At 43.0% G+C, this 18,628-nt stretch overlaps 2 protein-coding genes and 2 long non-coding RNA genes across 4 annotated transcripts; 1 reads left to right on the top strand and 3 right to left on the bottom strand.

Annotated features, from left to right (window-relative positions):
- Window positions 1–391: 391 nt before the first annotated feature.
- LOC117190673 (lissencephaly-1 homolog) lies at window positions 392–2,558 on the bottom strand. Its single transcript, XM_033395739.1, has 7 exons — window positions 2,452–2,558; window positions 2,081–2,381; window positions 1,862–2,018; window positions 1,617–1,794; window positions 1,418–1,553; window positions 1,006–1,357; window positions 392–938 (listed from the first exon to the last, which is right to left on the bottom strand). The coding sequence occupies exons 1-7, from the start codon at window positions 2,487–2,489 to the stop codon at window positions 865–867; spliced, it is 1,236 nt and encodes a 411-aa protein (XP_033251630.1). The 5' UTR covers window positions 2,490–2,558; the 3' UTR covers window positions 392–864.
- Window positions 2,559–2,953: 395 nt separating this feature from the next.
- On the top strand, window positions 2,954–4,370 carry LOC117190680. Its single transcript, XR_004473795.1, has 3 exons — window positions 2,954–3,746; window positions 3,805–4,195; window positions 4,258–4,370. It is a non-coding gene; the product is annotated as an uncharacterized LOC117190680 (long non-coding RNA).
- A 4,547-nt stretch (window positions 4,371–8,917) lies between these two features.
- LOC108158819 (prominin-like protein) lies at window positions 8,918–10,641 on the bottom strand. The gene is made up of 3 exons (XM_033395740.1): window positions 9,871–10,641; window positions 9,644–9,804; window positions 8,918–9,554 (listed from the first exon to the last, which is right to left on the bottom strand). Exons 1-3 carry the CDS (start codon window positions 10,639–10,641, stop codon window positions 9,425–9,427), a joined length of 1,062 nt encoding a protein of 353 aa, XP_033251631.1. The 3' UTR covers window positions 8,918–9,424.
- A 1,843-nt stretch (window positions 10,642–12,484) lies between these two features.
- LOC117190678 lies at window positions 12,485–15,921 on the bottom strand. The gene is made up of 3 exons (XR_004473793.1): window positions 15,795–15,921; window positions 12,582–12,933; window positions 12,485–12,510 (listed from the first exon to the last, which is right to left on the bottom strand). It is a non-coding gene; the product is annotated as an uncharacterized LOC117190678 (long non-coding RNA).
- Between the last annotated feature and the right edge of the window lie 2,707 nt (window positions 15,922–18,628).

The following is an 18,628-nucleotide window of genomic DNA, read 5'->3' as shown; positions in this document are numbered from 1 at the left end:
ATTTGCTTTTGAACTTATAAAAACTATTAAAATAAATTTGCAGCATTTTTCTACTATGTAAAACGTAAACGTAAATCATATTTTGAACTTAAAGCCAACTTAAACATGTAAGCATTTTGATAAATTTTGTTTTGGTTAGATGCTTCTCTCTCAAAAAAGAACTCAAAACAGAGCAGAGTGAATACGGTGAAAAGAAGAAAACAGTTTTATTTTAAAAATTACCTCATTTATGGTAAAAATTGTATATAAATCAAGTAATTCCAATTTCAAATTCCAAGTTTTCGTAAATCGTTGAAATACTTTCCTTTTCTTCGCATAACATTACTATGCTTCATTAGCAAACCTTTAAAGACTTTCAACAACATCAATATAATCTTTCCGACTGTGTGTGTGGGTGGAAAATCAATATTTATCTACTGGAACATTTTTCAGATGAATATATTTGGTTGTACAATTGCCAATACTCCGTTTCCATTCATCATTCAAGTATAGACGTAAATTTCAGCTTGTGCCTGTTTTGCTTAGCGAGCCGCTGCTTGGGAACCTAATCGTAGGTGTATATGCATAGGCATTAACGTATACATGTACTTTTTATATAGTAGGTAGGTAGTTACATAGTTAGTTAGAAGGGCGTACAATTAAATAAATAATTCTTTTCGCGATTTTGCATTCGGGTTTAAAATACACTATGTTCATTTTGCTCACGGACGCTGACACTGAAAGCGTCTAGAAAATAAACTTGCTGGAGGTGGCCGAGACTGTTTTTGTTGTTGTTTTTGTATGTGTGTGTGGTGTGTGATTTATTATAATAGCTTTATGTTTAAATTGAGAAGTAAGAAAAAGTTTTGCTGAGTTAACTTTGCTTTAACGACACTCCCAGACCTTAACTGTTTGATCCACACTGCCGCTGATGACGTACGGATGCGCCTTGTGAAAATCTGCAAGGGAATAAAATGTATACTTAATGTGTGCACAGTATTGCATTGGAGTACTTTCTCCACTAACCTATGGAGGTGCAGAAATGCTGATGTGCGTAGAGCGTCTTCATGCATCGCTTGTTCCGCAAGTCCCAGACCCTGATGGTCTTGGCATCACTGGCCGACACCAAATACTTGCCACCCGGATGGAATGCCAAGCCACGCACCCAATTGTCATGGCCATTCAGCGTGAGCAGGCACAGTCCGACGCTCACATCCCAAATTCGTATAGTTTTATCTCGAGAACCGGATGCAAGGAATGGGCCCTGGTGGTGACCTTTCTTGTTGTCCGCTCCGGCTGCTTCGTTTATTGCTGATGCTGCGGCTTCCGGAGCCCAGGCAATGCACTCCACGGTGTGCTCATGATCGCGTAATTCAACCTGTGAAAATGTAAATCTGTTGAAAGTCCATCACTTGTCAAGGATCCCTAGAATTTCTACCTTGCAGTCTTTTGAATTCGTCAGCCAAACACGTATTGTGTGATCATTTGAGCATGTGGCAAAGATGCTGCCTTCAATGTGCACTCGCACCATTCGTACCCACTCCCTATGGCCTGTATATGTCTTCACGCAGTATCTGTAGAGCGAAATTAACAGTAAAAAACTAGCATCCATCTATCGTCTCGGACTAGCAGCTTACCCGGTGGCCACCTCCCACATTTTGATGGTTCGATCACGTGAAGCAGACAGAACATAGTCGCCAGCGGGCACAAAGGCCACCGATGATACATTGTGATCGTGACCATGCATTGTTTTAACACATTCGTAGCTCTGCTGGAAATCCCACAACTTAATGGACAAGTCAGCGCTGCAGGAAGCTTTAACCAATGAAGAACCGAATCCATTAATTCGTTTTCAGAGCAGATCGATGCTATATTAACGTACCCAAGAGCTTGCCCTGAGAATCGAATGACACGTCCTGCACAGAGTCGGTATGTCCTTTTAGACTACGCTCATACTCGCCAGTTTCAAAATCCCAAATCTTAATGGTGGCATCTTCCGATGCTGAAACCATGAGGCCAAAAATTGGGTGAAATATAACCTGGAACAAACAAACATCCTTCATATATGATTCCATCGCCTTGGTTTTTATGTTTCACTTACCCTCGTTATGCTGGCTCGATGACCAGTCAGAGAGTACTTTTCTGGTGGGCGAGGTATCCATTCGCCGGGAGTGCGTTTGTTCTTTGTGGGCGCCCCCTCGATAACCTCCTTCTCAGCTTCGGTAAGCTTAGCCTCTAGTTCCATTACTTTCTTCTGTAACCGTATGACCGATGTCCACTTCTTCTCCAGTAGACCGCCAAACTTCTTCTCTGCCTCTGTGCTGACATCGGCCTCCTTGCGAAAGGTCTCAAGTGAGTCGCCGTAGCCATTTGAGCCTAGATAATCGGCAATCGCTTGGTTACTGTTTAGAGAGAGACGCGAAAGTAAATTGAATTAATAATATAAAGCAAATAGTTGATGGCTTAACTTACAGCTCCTCGCGCTGCCGCTGCGACAACACCATTTTCATACTGTTCTCCGATTTGGCTAGTTTTCTGGTATTTTTTGGTCGCTTTTTCCGTTTTTAGTTCGTGCAGTTCTGCAATGCAAAAAAGAGATGATATGTTTTGCACATGTATGAAGTATTTCTATACTGGAAACAGGAAATTAGTTTCGCAAAAGTTAAATGACAAAAATGCCAAAGAGTTTCGTTTGAGTTCTCATATAGGGCAAGTCACCTACATACATTTCGTTACGTTTTGGGATTTCGGCAAGAGCCAGAGCCCAAAGCCAAAGGGGCGGAGGCATTTGGGTCTGTTTGTTTCTTATGCTCATCTTTCGTCTAGTCATTATTATGGCGACTGCCATTAAAGTTCGCATTGTACGCGAGTCTCAGCAGGGCTCTGAGCTCTGAGCAAAAAAATTCATACATAATTGTAAAAAGGAAGTAAGAATTCTGCCTTCAGTTGGTAGCACTGCAATTGACGTGTACCGACCAGCAATGGGTTTAAGGGTCGCGCGACAATCGAAGCATTCAAATGGAATTAGACAAGGCAGCATTTATTGGCGTTTCTGTTGCTGCTGCGAGACCATTTAATTGCCTCTCAAGGTGGGGAAAAAGCAAAAGCAAATCACAGGTAACACGCAATAAAGCGACATTCGCCAAAGCAGCGAACGCATTTCGGTATCGCGTACACGAGAGATAACCAATAGACCATTGTGCAGCAGTGTTGCCAATTTAGCTTATTTAAGGCTAGATCTAGCTTATTTGAAAACGGAACAGCTTGAAAAATTATGAAAATGCTTATAGCTTTAAATCTAACCTTTTTCAATTTCACTTTGCTTAGTTTTTCCTTTTTATATCCTACATGTATTTTTTGGTATTTTTTAAGACAAATCGAACAAAAAGTATATTTGTAGTACATATTTTGGTGTATCATGGTATTTTAGAATTTATTTATGGTTTATTTTCGTTGAAAAGTTTCGGTCTATACAGAAACTTGCTTGGTGATCGTGAAATGTGTAAATGTGTAAAACATGCCAAAAACAGTTTACAAACAAAACTTTCATCGACGAGCATCGATTTCCTCAAAAATAAAATAATACCGCCTGATGCAAAGATTGATGTCTTGAAAGATGACTTGGATGAATTTGCTGTGTCTTCATTATATATGGGATATTTATTTGAAAAGGAAATTAAAGAGAAAAATTATAATAATGAAGTTAACGAAATCAGAGAGATGTGCAAGGATTTTATAAAGGAGCTAATTATCCAACTCAGAGAAAGGTAAGCTTCAATTGGATTTGATATTAAAAATAAATAATAATCTGATGCTTAATTTCAGACTTCCAGATAATTTTGAGCCATTAGAAAAACTGCAAGTTTTTGCAGCAGAAAATGTACTCAAACATAATAAAAATCATAATGATCTCATTTCCATATTGGAACACTTTAACTATAAGAATATAGATGGAATTCTTGCCCAATATGGCAAAATTCAATTAGTCCCTTGGCAAAGTACAGATGACACGATACAATTTTGGTCAGAAGTACTGACTTATAAAGATGCTGGCAAAAACAAGCCTTTTGAAGAAATCGCTTTATTTGCCATTGGCATTTTAAGTCTACCGTGGTCAAATGCTGCTATTGAACGACCCCCATCAAATGAATATTGTTAAGACCAAGCTAAGGAACAAAATGACCGTTAAATCCTTAAACTCAATATTAAATATAAGGTTTGTTTTAGAAATATTTAATTGTTTCATGAATATGACTAAAATTCTTTTGAATTTTACAGATATGGATTGCGCCGTCATGGAAAATGTTGTCACAACTATCAATTGCCGGAGAAATATTTGAATTTAATACGTTCCAGCGATAAATATACCGATTCAAGCAATTGCGAAATGGATGAAATAATAACACAATTAGAAATGTATATATCTATGTGTTGTTTTATTTTTAGCCTATTTTTTAGCCTGTTTTTTTTTACAATTTTTAGCTTATTCTAGCTTGTATTTTTGTGAAATCTAGCTTATTTTGGCGCTCAAAATCTGGCAACACTGTTGTGCAGTACGATTCGCACGCGTTGCCAACCTCCGGAAAAGCAGCCATTGACAAAGCCAATTAGCCAGACTTAACGGTTCAGCAACGAACATCAATACACAGTCGTACTTCAGGCAGAGTGGGATTTGACAACAGCACATGGGACCAGCCAGGCCGTGACGTGACTCACCCAAGGGACACAAATCGAGCGAGACTCTTGGCTCTTATCAGCTGTGCAAGAACGGCATTTACAAATATGAGTTGGTGGATGGATGCTCTCTGTTGGGACAGAACAGACAAACTACTGCGCATCTAAATATAAATGAAAATCAATGAAAAATCAACAACAGCGCTCCCTGCCAACGTCACGCGCGTGGGCTGGTCGCGTGGGGAGTGAGGGTTCCTGGGCTCTTCCAATGCCGAGCCGAGTCAACACAATTTCTGTTGTGGCAACCAACATTCCACCACTTTGGCATGCGCATTGTAACTGTATCTGGCTGTGTGTGGGCCTCTGCTCTGCTCTGAAAGAAACGGTTCCACAAAGCAGAAACAATGGACATACGGGCACCAAAGACTATACAATACCAAGATGTCGCATGAGCGACCAAAAAGCTGTTCTATGGCGGGTCCTAACTTTAGGACCCAAAAGGCACGAGGGAGCGCGCGGGGTTTCAATTCCCTTTTCGCCTGTACTTCGTCTCTACCGCGACCCCGCTGCCCATCGGTTTCGTCTGTTCGGCAACAGCACCGTCGAAGCGGTGGTCGCGGATCGCCGATGTCTTTGGAGCGGCACAGTGGGACCTTTGGCCGTCTCAGCTTGCTAAATTAGTTAGTTAGTCAATAAATATTTGCACACTGAAAAAATGTTAAACTTTGAGTGCTTATATCTCCTAAACTAAAACTATCCTGAAAATTCGATTGGAAAATTCTCTATTAGATGCGTACATTAAATTTATCTAAAGCACTCATACAATTTTTTGACCATTTCGGCTGAGTCCCCACTGTGCCGCGCCAAAGACATCAGCGACCACGCTGCCCTACGGTTTCGGCACGCAGCACTGACATGCTTTCAGTGCGCTTGTGTGTGAAGCTAAAAGCCGTATATGCTGCGGGCGAAACCGGTTTATGGCCGTGCCGACCTAGGACATACACACATATACACAACTACAAGCATATTTCTGGGTTGGCTCGAGCTCGTGCTGACCGAGGCATTGACGAAGCCGAGTAGCACTTCGGAGGCGAAGGTAGCGTAAAAGAGAATTGAAGTACTAGCCCCGCGCGCCCGTACCATGAAGCGTCAAACGAAAATTGAAAAAGCATTTGTTCCTCATGCGACATCTTGGTATTGTATAGTCTTTGGTAAAAGAGAATTGAAGTTCTAGCCCCGCGCGCCCGTACCACGAAGCGTCAAACGAAAATTGAAAAAGCATTTGTTCCTCATGCGACATCTTGGTATTGTATAGTCTTTGGTAAAAGAGAATTGAAGTTCTAGCCCCGCGCGCCCGTACCACGAAGCGTCAAAGGAAAATTGAAAAAGCATTTGTTCCTCATGCGACATCTTGGTATTGTATAGTCTTTGGTCACACGCTGCAACAGTAGAAACAGAAGTTGCAGGAAGAAAAGGGTGCCGGGCACCACAAATAATAGGAAAGAGCCGAAACCAGGTTTAATTCTCACACTTGTGCTTGCTCAAGCTATTTAATATTTGCATTTAAATGATTTCTACCTCTCAGAAGCTGTGAAACATCCCGCGCGTGGGCGTGTGATGTCAGACAATGGTTGGCAATGCGGAATTACCAGGGCTGCCGCACACCACATACTTTGACATGATGCAATCTCTCTTTCTCTCTTGATTGCTGCTGTTCTCTTTCTCTCTTTCTTACGGCAGACCTTGCACTTGCTTCTGCTTTTACAGCTCTGGCATGTGTTGTTTGTTGTTGTTAGCTCTCGCGCAATTTTTTTTTGTATTTGCGTGTTTCATTGATTAACCCACACACGCAAAGCACATGCAGCTACAACTGTTTCAAGTGCAGTAAGGAAATAATGCCGAAAAACCGATTAGACGGGATAACAGATATGAACTTTGATTTAATAGGGACAGTAATAGATTTTGGTGTAACTGGGCAAACCATGTAACACATGTATAAAACTACTATGTAATTAGAAAAAGCTCGTGAGGAAGTATTTAGATAAGTTGAGTACCGAAAGCAGAGACGCCTTTATGAGATAGAGAGCAAAAGAAAATAGATAAGGCGAGGCATATGACCCGCTAGTTTTCAAGTTTAAATAATTTTGCAGTGTCAGAAGCCGGACAGTTCGACAAGTTCGTTCCCAGGCTCAGTACTTTTCGCACATTCTGGGAAATTACAACGGCAACGGGTCTGCCCGCCGTCGTTAACAGAACTAAAATACCTAAGAGAATGCCCTGGCCATGGCCAAAGAAAAAACCCAAAACGGGAAAACTGTGAAAAAGAAAATAAAACTAGATTCTTCAGCATGTGCAGAACTGGTTTGCGTTATTTTTCAACGTTTCGCCCATGTAAAGGTGTTGGTTTGTCTTTTGGTGCATAGAACTATTGAGCAAGGAATTGAGTGTTGGTCGTTGGCGCTGCAGCTATGCCGGGGATGGGAATAGGTAAAAATCGATCAACGCTTGGTGAGGCCAGGGGGAGGACACATTCTCCAACACATGCGCAAAAATTCAATACACATACACACACTGCGCCGCGGAGCGATGTGTCATCACTTTCTGGTGGTTGTACAAATGTAATTGTTTTTTTCTTTTTTTTCCATAGTTTTTGCACCGTTTATCTATTTTTTAGTGTCTGTTTTACACATTTTGCCCAATTTGCATAACTCTTTCTTTTGCTTTTGGTTTTCTTTTCAATAACAAACACAATAACAACACACACAAACGAAAATATAAACTGTTACGACGGCCATCTTGGATAGAGAAGAGGGAGCAATGAGAGTCAAAAGGTAATATGCAAAACCGAAAATGGACAAATCCATCATCATTCTACGATCAAAAGCATCACCAATGGCTTTAAAATGCTGGCTTTATTTTTTATCTCGCCACACAACGCACACACTAACACACTAAAACTTCCAATGTCGTACGTATGACAATTTTTTCATTTTTTCTCAGTCGCTCATTACACACACCGTCACTGTTGCGAAATGGGTTTTGAGTATGCGGTTGATCGCGGCGCTTCAGCTTCTTGCTTTGATTATGTGCAACGAATACTTACACCAATTTTGTAATTCATATATTATATTTATACTTATTTTGATTTTATTTATCTGTTTTTCTTATATTTGACAATTGTTTGTTAAGCAGCGGACTAGAGCTCAGTGTGACCGCGGATTTGTCGATAAAATATACCGTCCAACCCTCAGATATACCGTCTCACTTTCAAAATATACCGAAAATATACTGACGAAGTTAAATTCTATTATACATATTCCTCGTTTTTAATATTCCGTCGAATATAACTAGCTAGATAAAACCTTCAGGTCTGCCCACTTATTTTTATCCGATTAATGAATCAATTTTCTACTTGGCTGTCTTGTTTTAAATACTTGAGTTGTTTTCCTGCTACGGCGATTGCTTTGATTGTTTTTGCCTCAATTTTGGTTCCTCACTACAATATAGCCTCCAGTATATCGGTAACAAATCGAACTTAACCCACTGAAAACACCTCTATTTAAACACTTCAACGAATTGAGGTAAATGGTGGAAAATATTAACGATTGTAAATTCTTCTTGAAGATCAATGCCATCTTCCTGTAAACCTAAAGAAACCACGATATCTCTCACCTGAACTGCGCTACAATGTTCAATGTTTATTTAATTCGGCAGAATATTAATGGGTTAATCATTCTCCGTCAAGGGTAGAAAACCATATTCCTCGTTTTTGATATTCCGTCGAATATTACTAGCTAGGTGGAATCCCAGCCCTGCCCACATAATTTTATACAATTAACGAAACTATTTTCTACTTGACTGGTTTATTTTAAATACTTGCTTTAATTGGATTTTGCCAAAAAAAAAGGTTTTAGCGAAAAAAGAAAACAACAATTTCCAATAAATTAATTTCCTTACATGGTAACTACACGCTAACTACACAGTTGATCCAAAATAACTACATTTTAAAAGTAATTACCAAAAGCGACACCTGAAGGGGAAATGTGTACATTTAAAAAATATTTGCCCTTTTTTCATATAAGCCCCATAAAAGCGCCTGTGTGTAAATATTTTTGAAAAAATTGCATTATGTTCGGTGGATGCCTCGATTTTAATATTTTAAATTAATTTTAATTTTCTGTCGAATATTACTAGCTAGATAGAACCTTCAGCTCTGCCCACAAAGTTTTATCCCATTAGTGAATAAATATTCCACAAGATATGCTACTTTTAAGTACTCCCTTTTATTGAATTGGTCTAAAATAAAGGTTTTAAAGATTAAAAAACCTTAAGTGTATACGATGTGTGAAAAAAGGTGTGTTTGGAATTTTTGTGCAAATAAAAAAGGTTTCGGGACTTAGTGGTTGCATTGAAACCAATTCATTTGGATTTTAAACATATCGCGGATAGCCGCTGACACACGAAACCTAAAACTTAATCAATTTCAGGAATCACTGTAGTGACTTATTCTGGAATTAATATGTTGAATTATTTAAATGAGTCCGGATATCACGAAATGGCACTTTTAATTAACAGTATTTGCTGTATAAAGCGGCTCTTGCCTCGCAAAGTGGTCGGCCCAATGAACATATTTTTAAACGAGGCATCAGTAGTCTGGAAGCAAGTGTCTGAGTCACTTCTTAAAAAATATTCTTTAAAGACATTTTATATTCAAACACCACAACATGAAACTCATTTAAACCGATCTCTCATTTCGTTCACCTACTCTTTCTTACGTTTGCTGTTCGCTACGGATGGTGCTCAACTCCTCTGAAGCTGGGAGCCCAGACGTGCCCCGATGATCTTGTGGCCAACTAGTCGCCGGCCCTAGCCAGACCGGCGGCCCTGTGCATACTGGACATCTGGAGGAAGTAAAGGACGGTGTCGGAAAGAGACAGTTAGTTCTCTGGATCGGGCTGAGTATGAACTATTTTTGCTGTGAAATGCTTACTTTGCTGATTCTGCAGCTTCTGCTGCTGCTGCAGCTGCTGCTAGTTGAGTGACAATCGGAGAGGGACAGATTTTGAGGTACATGCACATCAGACGATGGGCTACCGGCAATACAGGCAGGAGAAACATGCAGCAAAGAAGGGTGGCCATAGCAAATGCGTTCTTCAAATACAAAAATATAAACACAGTATTGATAGAGTGGTGCATTCAGGGGAAATCTGTACTCACTATTGGATCCACTAGGCGTTCACAAATTAAGTAAGCGCTTTGACTGTAAATGTACGCGAGGGGCTGACAATGTCCAACGTTGTTGTTCACTTCCGAGATAACTCTTTCGATATATTCTTGAAGCTGAAGGTTGACTGAAATCGAAAGGTTGTGGGCCAGTTTGTTGATGTAACTGTTGCCTTTATATCTAATAAAGTCCTCGGATCTTTGCACCGCGTCCATCAGTACTCCAATGGAGTTGCCAAAGTTATTGTTGTCGTATAGAATAAGGCTATCAATTTCATTTACTTTTTTCAATGCTTTGTTCACGGCATTCGTCAATGGTACCACTAAATATTCGTCGTACTTAGCTAGATCTGAGCTAGCCAAGTAGTAGGCAAGGCAGGCTGGAAACCCTTTAAGATATCTTGTGTTTATTTCATAAGCAAATTCTCTCGTTTTGGTCGTTAGTATGGAGTAATCCGTATGGATAAATTTTGTGCAAAGATGCTCGCTGTATAAGATGCTGTGGTATTCGGACAAATTGCCTGCACGCATTTTATTGAGGTGTACTTTATCTTCTTCCAGGATCAGTTTCAGCGTGGTTAAGTCCCCAGTGAACACTGGTGGGTCTTCAAAATCTTCGACGAATATTTCCTTGTTTAACAAGTTGTCTATATCGTAAATATTCTTCGCTCTCAGCAGCTCAAAGTGTTCCAGTCCCACCTGAACGATAGGTGGCCAGGGCTGAGGGCGACGCGTCCAGGGCGGCTCGATGGTGTATGGAGACATCGGGGGGAGCTGGAGCCGTACTGGGGATATAAGTAATAGAATAGGATTAGTTACATATATGTATTAGTAAGGGAAAAAGGGATAAATAGGAGTGAAAATATTAGAAAACGTGGATTGGGTTATGGAAATCGTGGAGCGTAGACGGAAGAGTAACGTCGAAATTTTAAATTTTGTGCTTAAAACAGAAAGTTTGAAGTGAGTACAGAAAAAAGCGGGCGAGAAAATAGGTTGTAATGCAGAAAATTTTACTCACAGCCGGCAAGGAATATAGCCACCAGAACCGGGCCAGAAGGTTTCCTGGAGAGGAACACTGGAGTTCGAGAAAGTCGACTGCAGAGAAGAAGACTGTCCAAAGTGAACCTGAGTGAGTTCGTTCCAGTTGCGCGTGTGAGCCAAGTAGCGCGGGACGTGTGAAGGGGGAGGGTGAAAGAGGACGATTTAGCTGCCAGGGCGATTCTAGCCATCGCCTTCCAGTGCGTGCCACACGTTTGGTCTCATTCACCACGTAAAAACCCCGAAACCCTATTAACACACACACACGCGCACACGTATACACGGACCTATGTACATATGTATATAAATTTAGGGCTGACCGGCCACGGCCAGCGATCGCCCACGTCGTTTGAACTTAAAGAATAAAAACACAATCGGCACTCCAAACACCGTTCCACATTAAATGTTATTTTGTTCCGTGTGTTGTCCTTTATTCAGTATTTAGTATTAGCTTAAACCGTTTAACGTAAAATCTTGGCCATTGAAAAAAATATGTAAAAACACCAACACCTTTCACGAACCTAAATCTGCGATCAGCTGTTCAGTTCCAGAAGATTAACCCTTAGTGGGTGACGCGGGGGTCCCATCAGTCCACCGTATTTGGTCGAGCGATTTGTGGAAAAATATTGTTTATTGTTTATGTCCCGGGGACCCTTAACAAGAGCTCTTGGTAGGTAAAGTCTCCGTAGGGGCCCGAGTAAAACTGGATCCACTCATCTACACATATTCCATTACGTATTGGTGAGGGTATCCCTGTTGGTTGAACGAAATTTCAGCAGTTATTTCCGTGTTTGCCTTTGTGTCGAACGTTGGTGGTGTTTGTTTTTGGTTAGTGATAATTTGGAGTATATCTATTTATTTATGAGAAAGATGAAATTGTCAATTTATGATTATTAAAGCTTGGATATATACTGAAGCATGATGCAGTAAATTTAAAATAGAGGGAGGGCGCGTGGCGTAAGCCATGGATTAGGCCAGCCGTTACCGTTCCAGCAGAGGGTGGCCAAAATGAACGTTGTGTTTGGTCACAGGTAGGGCGGGCGCGCGAAGTGATAACACCCAAGCTTCACCCACTTGATAGCCGTCTGTTTATGATTTTCTTTGTCTTTAGGTTGTTGTTAGTTTTGATGTCCCGAGAAGTAGTATGTCTCCTTTTTTGTCTACATTTGGCGGGCAAGGGGAACTACCCAGCCCTGGGGTCGACAGCTAGCCGGCATTGCCCTCTGGGAAACAAGGCAAGTGTAACAAATGGCGCCCAATTTATTTTCGAATTCGCATGAAAAAAATAATAAATTTTGTGGAGAAGACGACAGCTCGCGAAGTGCAGTTTAGCTGTCCCGGCAGAAGTCGCTGCTGCAGGCTTAAGGTGAGCGTAAAGCTGGTCCTTAATGGCGCGGGGTGATTGATGCTAGGGATGGATATACGGTGGCAGTTAACGGAAATATAAAATATGTGATAGGGACTTACGAATTACAGTTGAACATCTTGTCGCTATTCGATGTCGCAAGTGAACGTAAGTCACTGCCGTTCAAGAAAAAAATGGACAGGGAGTTTGCGACGGACACATTGCCGGGTGGACTGTGATATCGAATAAAACTGTGATGGAATGTGATATTGGAATAAGTTAGAGTAAGTCATGTAGGTAAATGTTCATTGTAGTTTCGCACCTGCTTGTTTAAAACAAAGCCGCTTTCGTGTTTTTGAACCTGTTGTCTGTCTGCCGAGAGGTGGTGAGGAGTAGGTGGCCCGGGAGTCGTAAAGACAACCCGCGATGCATCTGTTGTCACTGCAGATCGGTATGATGGATGACAGGAACAAATCACAAGCAAAGTGAGCTCATGCACCCTGAGGCTTCTCGTTTATCGGCCATCGCTTAGAGCGATGACTAGAGTAGATGACAGGCCACACAAAGGTGGTGTTCGTAATTGTAGGATATCCGTAGGGCGACTGTCAAGTGGAGCGCAGAAACTGGAGCGGGTACTGGTCCCGGCTAGTCACGTGTCCCCCCTCTTAATGAATCTTGTAAGAAGAAGAAGAACTGTTAGGAATTTTTGTTGTTAGGTTTTGTGTTGTGTTGAATGTGTTTGAAGTTTGAGTGTCTTAGGTGTCGACCGAATATACATGTACATATGTTATTATTTACTTATTTATTCAAATATTTAATTGCATATATCTCGTTAACGGCGCTAGTTGGCGCAATATTTATATCGGTATTTATTTATTTATTTATCGGAGTATTTATTGGTCCGAAGCGTGGTGTTATTTATGCTTGCTAGTTATTTCTTTGGTTATTTATTTCTTTATTTATATATATTATCTAGTTTAGGATTTTCCCTTTTTTTTGTAGTATAGGTGTTGCTCGGTGCAGATGCCACAAGAAGGGGGTAGTCGACAGAATCATACGCGATCACGCGTAAACAAAACAGTGGACCAGATAGGAGAAGTGTCAGGGGCGATGTTTGATCAAGATCGGGAGGAACTTGGAGCTGTGGGGGGGTTGCCAAGAACACCGGTCCAGGCCAGGTCAGAAAATTGGCCAATGTCCGATCCTACACCCACGCTTGCTTCTGAACTGGCATCAGCAGTCAACGTATCGTTGGCTCAGGCTCATGCGACACACAGGGCAGCGAACACTGACTCGATTAGTCGGGTGTTGCAGGAGGAGTTGCGTAAGGGGTTTATCGAGATGATGCACCAACTCAACGTGGTACTCCAGCCGGTTAGACAGCTGCAGCAGCAGAAGGAACCACGAGCAAGAGTATCGAGGAGCAATCCCGAAAAGGAAGCCGTCTAGCACGACTGATGCGCCGATTCCGCCACCAAAACCATTTTTGGCTCGCTCGGGGCGAGGTGGTATTGGTCCGGAACCGTCTTCAGGAGTAGGACCGACCGCATCCAGTGAGCAGCATCAACGGGGTGGGCAACAAGCGCGAAATTGGCGAAACCCGATAGCACTCAGACACTCGGGTCAGGGTCGTGGCGAGGGTAGGAGAGCTGGTGGGATTCCTCGAGAAGATCCGCATCCAAATCCCCCGGGTTATAGACCTTGGCCACGGTGGGGCCGATTCGAAAAATGGGACGTGACGTTCGACGGAGACAGCAACAAAATGACAGTCGAGGATTTTGTGTTCCGAATTGAATTCCTACAAGCCCAATGCCGCTGTCCGTGGGATGAAGTTCTAAAGGGATTTCATCACCTGGTTACAGGAAACGCGCGGGAATGGTACTGGCAGTACATTCGTGATCATGGCGGTGGTGTTTGGCAGGAACTAAGGGGCGACTTAATTGCTCGTTTCCGAGGCACGGCGTCCGAGTTCGACCGCATGAGAGAACTGCGAGAAAGAATGCAGCGGTCAAACGAGAGTGTGGAAGACTTTTTCCATGTCATGAGAAAGCTCGCGTCGAGGTTGGAGATGCCACCACCTGAAAAGGAGATGGTAAAAATCGTCAAAAAGGCACTCACAGATGAGATAGCGAGTTTCGTCTACGGCTTACGGGTTTATTCCTTAGACCAACTGCGGGATGAGTGCGTGGAAATAGAGGCACATCTGAAGAGGAAGGCTCGATGTTCGTGGCGAGGAGCACCCAAAGCCACAAACTATGGTCGCGGGGCGAATGCGAACGTCAGCGAGGTCGCGCAGGATCGGTCGAGTAGCGATGAAGAGGCAGAGGTCATTGAGGAAGCGCAAGTGACACAGCGTGTTCCACAGAAGTTGATTTGCTGGAACTGCGGGCAGACCGATCATGGCTTTAGGGACTGTATGGCATCGGAGAGGCGAATTTTCTGCTACCGGTGTGGAAAGCCCGATGCATATTGTCCAACCTGTCCGAATTGCGCGGGAAACGTGAAGAGGGGTGCGACAAGCAGGCGAATCACGCTCACAGAAGGGGCCTGCGCAGAGAAAGTAGAAGAAAATAAAAATGAATTAGATAGACGTAAATTGCATGCTAGGTTAAGGAACTTATCATATGAAGAGCGCTTAAGAAATTATTTAGAAACCAGAAATAGAATATTTTCTGAACTACGAGTGGATGGTATGCGAGCACGGTCGGTGCGGGTGAGAAAGGCGAGATCCCGGTTTAAGCAAAGGCGAGCTATGAGGAGGCAGGCTTCAGTAAAGCGTTGTTGCAAGAAAGACCCGAGAGTTTTCGCAGAAATCTCTATAATGGGCGAGGCCGTGCGAGGCCTGTTGGATTCAGGCGCTACACACAGCATGCTAGGGTGTAATGGTCAGGAATTCCTGGAGAAGCTGGGCGTGGCGGCTCGTCGATATTCTTCTATAGTGAAGGTAGCGAATTGGGAAGATCGCGCAATCGTTGGCCGAGTAGAATTACCGGTGAAATACAAGGGAGAGGTAAAAAGATTAACGTTTTTCGTATGCCCTTTCTTGGAACAGGAAATTTACTTGTGGGTAGACTTTTGGCGGGGATTCTCATTGGCTCCTGAGGTGATTGGAGAAGGTCCAGTAGGGGCATCTCACAGATTAGTGGAAGAAGAAGTCGCTCACTATGTGGAAGGCCCGGAGAAGGAGATAGTGCAGGAAGAATGGGAGTTGTCAGAAGAGCAAAAGGCAGCCTTGGATTAGGTGAAGGCAGTGTTTCTGACTTTCGAAGCCGTAGGCCTGGGGAGGACGTCGAGAGAGACTCACAAAATTCAGTTGGTGGAGAAGGCCGAGCCTGTGAAGGATCGACATTACCCGCTGTCGCCAGCGATGCAGGAAGTGGTGTGTGGTGAGGTGGACAAAATGTTGGCTTTGAGAGTCATCGAGTACAGTGATAGTCCGTGGATCAACCGTACCACCGTGGTGCGAAGGCCGGGAAAAAATCGTTTCTGTCTCGATGCCCGAAAGCTCAACAAAGTAACCATCAAGGACGCTTACCCACTTCCTAGCATCGAGGGGATTTTGTCGCGTCTCGATCAGACGATATATATCTCCAGCGTCGACTTAAAATTCGCTTTTTGGCAAATCGAGCTGGACGAGCAGAGCCGACCATATACGGCGTTCACGGTGCCGGGACGGCCTCTGTACCAGTTCCGTATGATGCCCTTTGGCCTCTGCAACGCCGCACAACGCCTATGTAGACTGGTCGATAAGGTGATTCCGGTTGAGATGCGTTGAAACGTCTATGCGTATCTCGACGACTTGCTGATTATAGCTGAGGACTTCCAAACGCACGTGAAGATTCTGCGACAGGTTGCCGAGCGTCTACGAGAAGCAAATTTAACGATTGGGCTGAGCAAATCTCATTTTTGCTATAAAAACATTAAATACCTGGGATTTATAGTGGGAGGAGGAGCGCTGAAGATGGATCCGGATCGTGTGTCGGCCATTTTGCGCATTCCCGAGCCGCAATCTGTTCGAGAATTGCGTAGTTTCCTGGGAACTGCGGGCTGGTACCGGCGCTTTATGAAAAACTATGCTGAGATGGCCGGTCCGCTCACAGACGCCCTGAAAAAGTCGGGAAATGGAAAGTTTAAATTGACGGAGGAGGCAAAACGAGCCATGGGGGAGCTAAAAGCTGCACTCACCTCGGCACCAGTCCTGGTACACGCGGATTTCAAGCGGCACTTCTACATACAGTGCGACGCCTCACATTATGGGTTAGGAGCCGTACTCTTCCAACGGGATGACGAGCAGAACGAGAGGCCCATAGCGTTTTTCTCTGCCAAACTGAATTGCCACCAAAAAAACTACTCGGTGACAGAGAAGGAGTGTCTGGCAGCCCTCATGGCGATCCTTAAGATCCGTCCGTACGTAGAGCTTATACCGTTTACAGTCATAACTGACCACGCCAGTCTCAAATGGCTCATGACCATGAAGAACCTGGATGGTCGCTTAGCTCGTTGGTCCCTTCAACTGCAGGCCTTCGATTTCGGCATAGAACACCGGAAAGGAGCGGACAATGTAGTGGCAGATACATTGTCGCGCAGTATTGAAGAGCTGGAAGTGGATAATATCAGGAGTTAAGGAAGGTGTTCAGCCACAGACATGTATTTAATGAATATTAGGAATATACAGTTCAATCTCATACACAAATACTCATAAATAAAATTGTCCATGTCATTTCATGTAACTGAATATGACGACACGAAAAATACATTAGCAACTAAGTATAGACAATAGCACTTGTAAACTCGAACCCACCAAAAGGTATCAAGCAATAAACTATCTACTTTATTGCCGCCAAGTACCTAAGTAAATGCACTGAAATATAACCGCCGCACAGAGTAAATGTACCCAATCTAAAAATACACTCACAAGGAGCCTGTGCGTTCCTTCCCATAGAATAAGAATACCACTGCTAGCTATATAAGGAGATGCATGTGTTCAATAAAAATCAGTATCAGAAACAGTACCATAGCTGCCTGTCACTCATCTTCCATCGCAATCATCAGAGGCTGTCGCCGTGTCTTCAGATCCTCACTTGCGCACCGTAGGATACCCACTCCGCAGTCCATCTGGTTCAAGTTCTAGTTGCGACGACCAAACTGTAGACGGTTTATGTACCGTATGCAACCCAGCTTCCTACACACACACACACACATTAACATTTGGTGACCCCGACCTTGGTCATCCTTTCAAACTGTCTAACAAGCTACAGTGAAAGGATTCGATCTGGACATCAGATTGAAGCAGTCAACAGGACATCTTCAATAAAAATTTGGCATCAGGCCATACACTTACGGTAGCATCTCCTACCAATAAGTATCACTTTGGCAAATCGGACATATTCAGGTTATCAGCCAACAGAAAAACAGCTATAGAATTCGATTACCACCAAGGCAATAAATTTTTGTTGTTCCGTGCGTTCCATAAATTGGAAACAGCACAAATCCCTCCATCCAACACATCACCTGTACTATTACCTTTCTGACCAAGAACGGTTGCGATTCGGAGCGTATCCAGCTGCAAAGCAAATAAAACACTCCCAACGGGTCAAAAGTAATAAGTACAAACAGATAGAATGGAGACACTTATGGAGGCAGAAGCTGCCGCTACAATGGCAATGGATGTGCAGCAAGAGATTGGTGAGGAAATATCGAGGTGCATTCGGAACTTTAAAAAAGATTCCCAAGAACGAAAGCAAACGGCCTCTTATTTTCAAGCCAAAATATCAGCACTCGAAAATGCGTGGAATCGCTTCAACAAAAACGACTCCAAACTTCGCGATACAGACAAAACGGATAAATACGTAAAATTCCGTTAAGACTTACGTACAACATGTAAGCAACACATTACGATCTTTACCGAATGCATGGATAAGCTATCACAGACGTCTAGTGCTCGTGGGGAACGTCAAATCATCTTTAAAGAAAAGCATGAGAATCCTCCAGTAGATCCCAAAGAAAGCGGTCTGATCCAGCAGCCCTCGAAGGATTACAGCAAACTGCTTTCACTATGTCGCCGACAAAAGGCCATAGTAGAGTCTGTTAAACGCAATCTGGAACAACTTTCAGAGGCGGAAGGACGCACATCAAGTGATTTGATAAAATCACTATGGACTCAAGCGCAGGAAGTCCACTTCACAATTCATGAGGAATACGAGGACCCAGTGGAAGGAGGATATGACATGGAATCCTACCTAACACTGGAAAGTAAGGTCCAAAGAGCATTGACAAAATCAGCCACACCAAACACGGATAACGTGCATCTTCCACGCATCAGCATCCCAAAGTCTGATGGGGATCTATTAAAATGGACCCAGTTCTTTG

The sequence above is a fragment of the Drosophila miranda genome, assembly GCF_003369915.1.
Source record: "Drosophila miranda strain MSH22 chromosome Y unlocalized genomic scaffold, D.miranda_PacBio2.1 Contig_Y1_pilon, whole genome shotgun sequence".
Lineage (NCBI taxonomy): Eukaryota > Metazoa > Arthropoda > Insecta > Diptera > Drosophilidae > Drosophila > Drosophila miranda.
The sequence above is the reverse complement of the archived record's forward strand: the minus strand, read 5'-3'. Positions and strand labels throughout refer to the sequence as shown.

Excerpts from the sequence above, each read along its gene's own strand:
- LOC117190673 (XM_033395739.1), bottom strand. The coding sequence starts at position 2,489 with ATGAAAATGGTGTTGTCGCAGCGGCAGCGCGAGGAGCT. Across the intron at positions 1,795-1,861 it reads TTCTCAGGGCAAGCTCTTGG|CTTCCTGCAGCGCTGACTTG; the intron begins GTACGTTAATAT and ends CATTGGTTAAAG. Across the intron at positions 939-1,005 it reads GCATTTCTGCACCTCCATAG|ATTTTCACAAGGCGCATCCG; the intron begins GTTAGTGGAGAA and ends ATTCCCTTGCAG.
- LOC108158819 (XM_033395740.1), bottom strand. The coding sequence starts at position 10,641 with ATGTCTCCATACACCATCGAGCCGCCCTGGACGCGTCGCCCTCAGCCC. Across the intron at positions 9,805-9,870 it reads AACGCCTAGTGGATCCAATA|AACGCATTTGCTATGGCCAC; the intron begins GTGAGTACAGAT and ends TTGTATTTGAAG. Across the intron at positions 9,555-9,643 it reads GAAGCTGCAGAATCAGCAAA|ATGTCCAGTATGCACAGGGC; the intron begins GTAAGCATTTCA and ends TACTTCCTCCAG.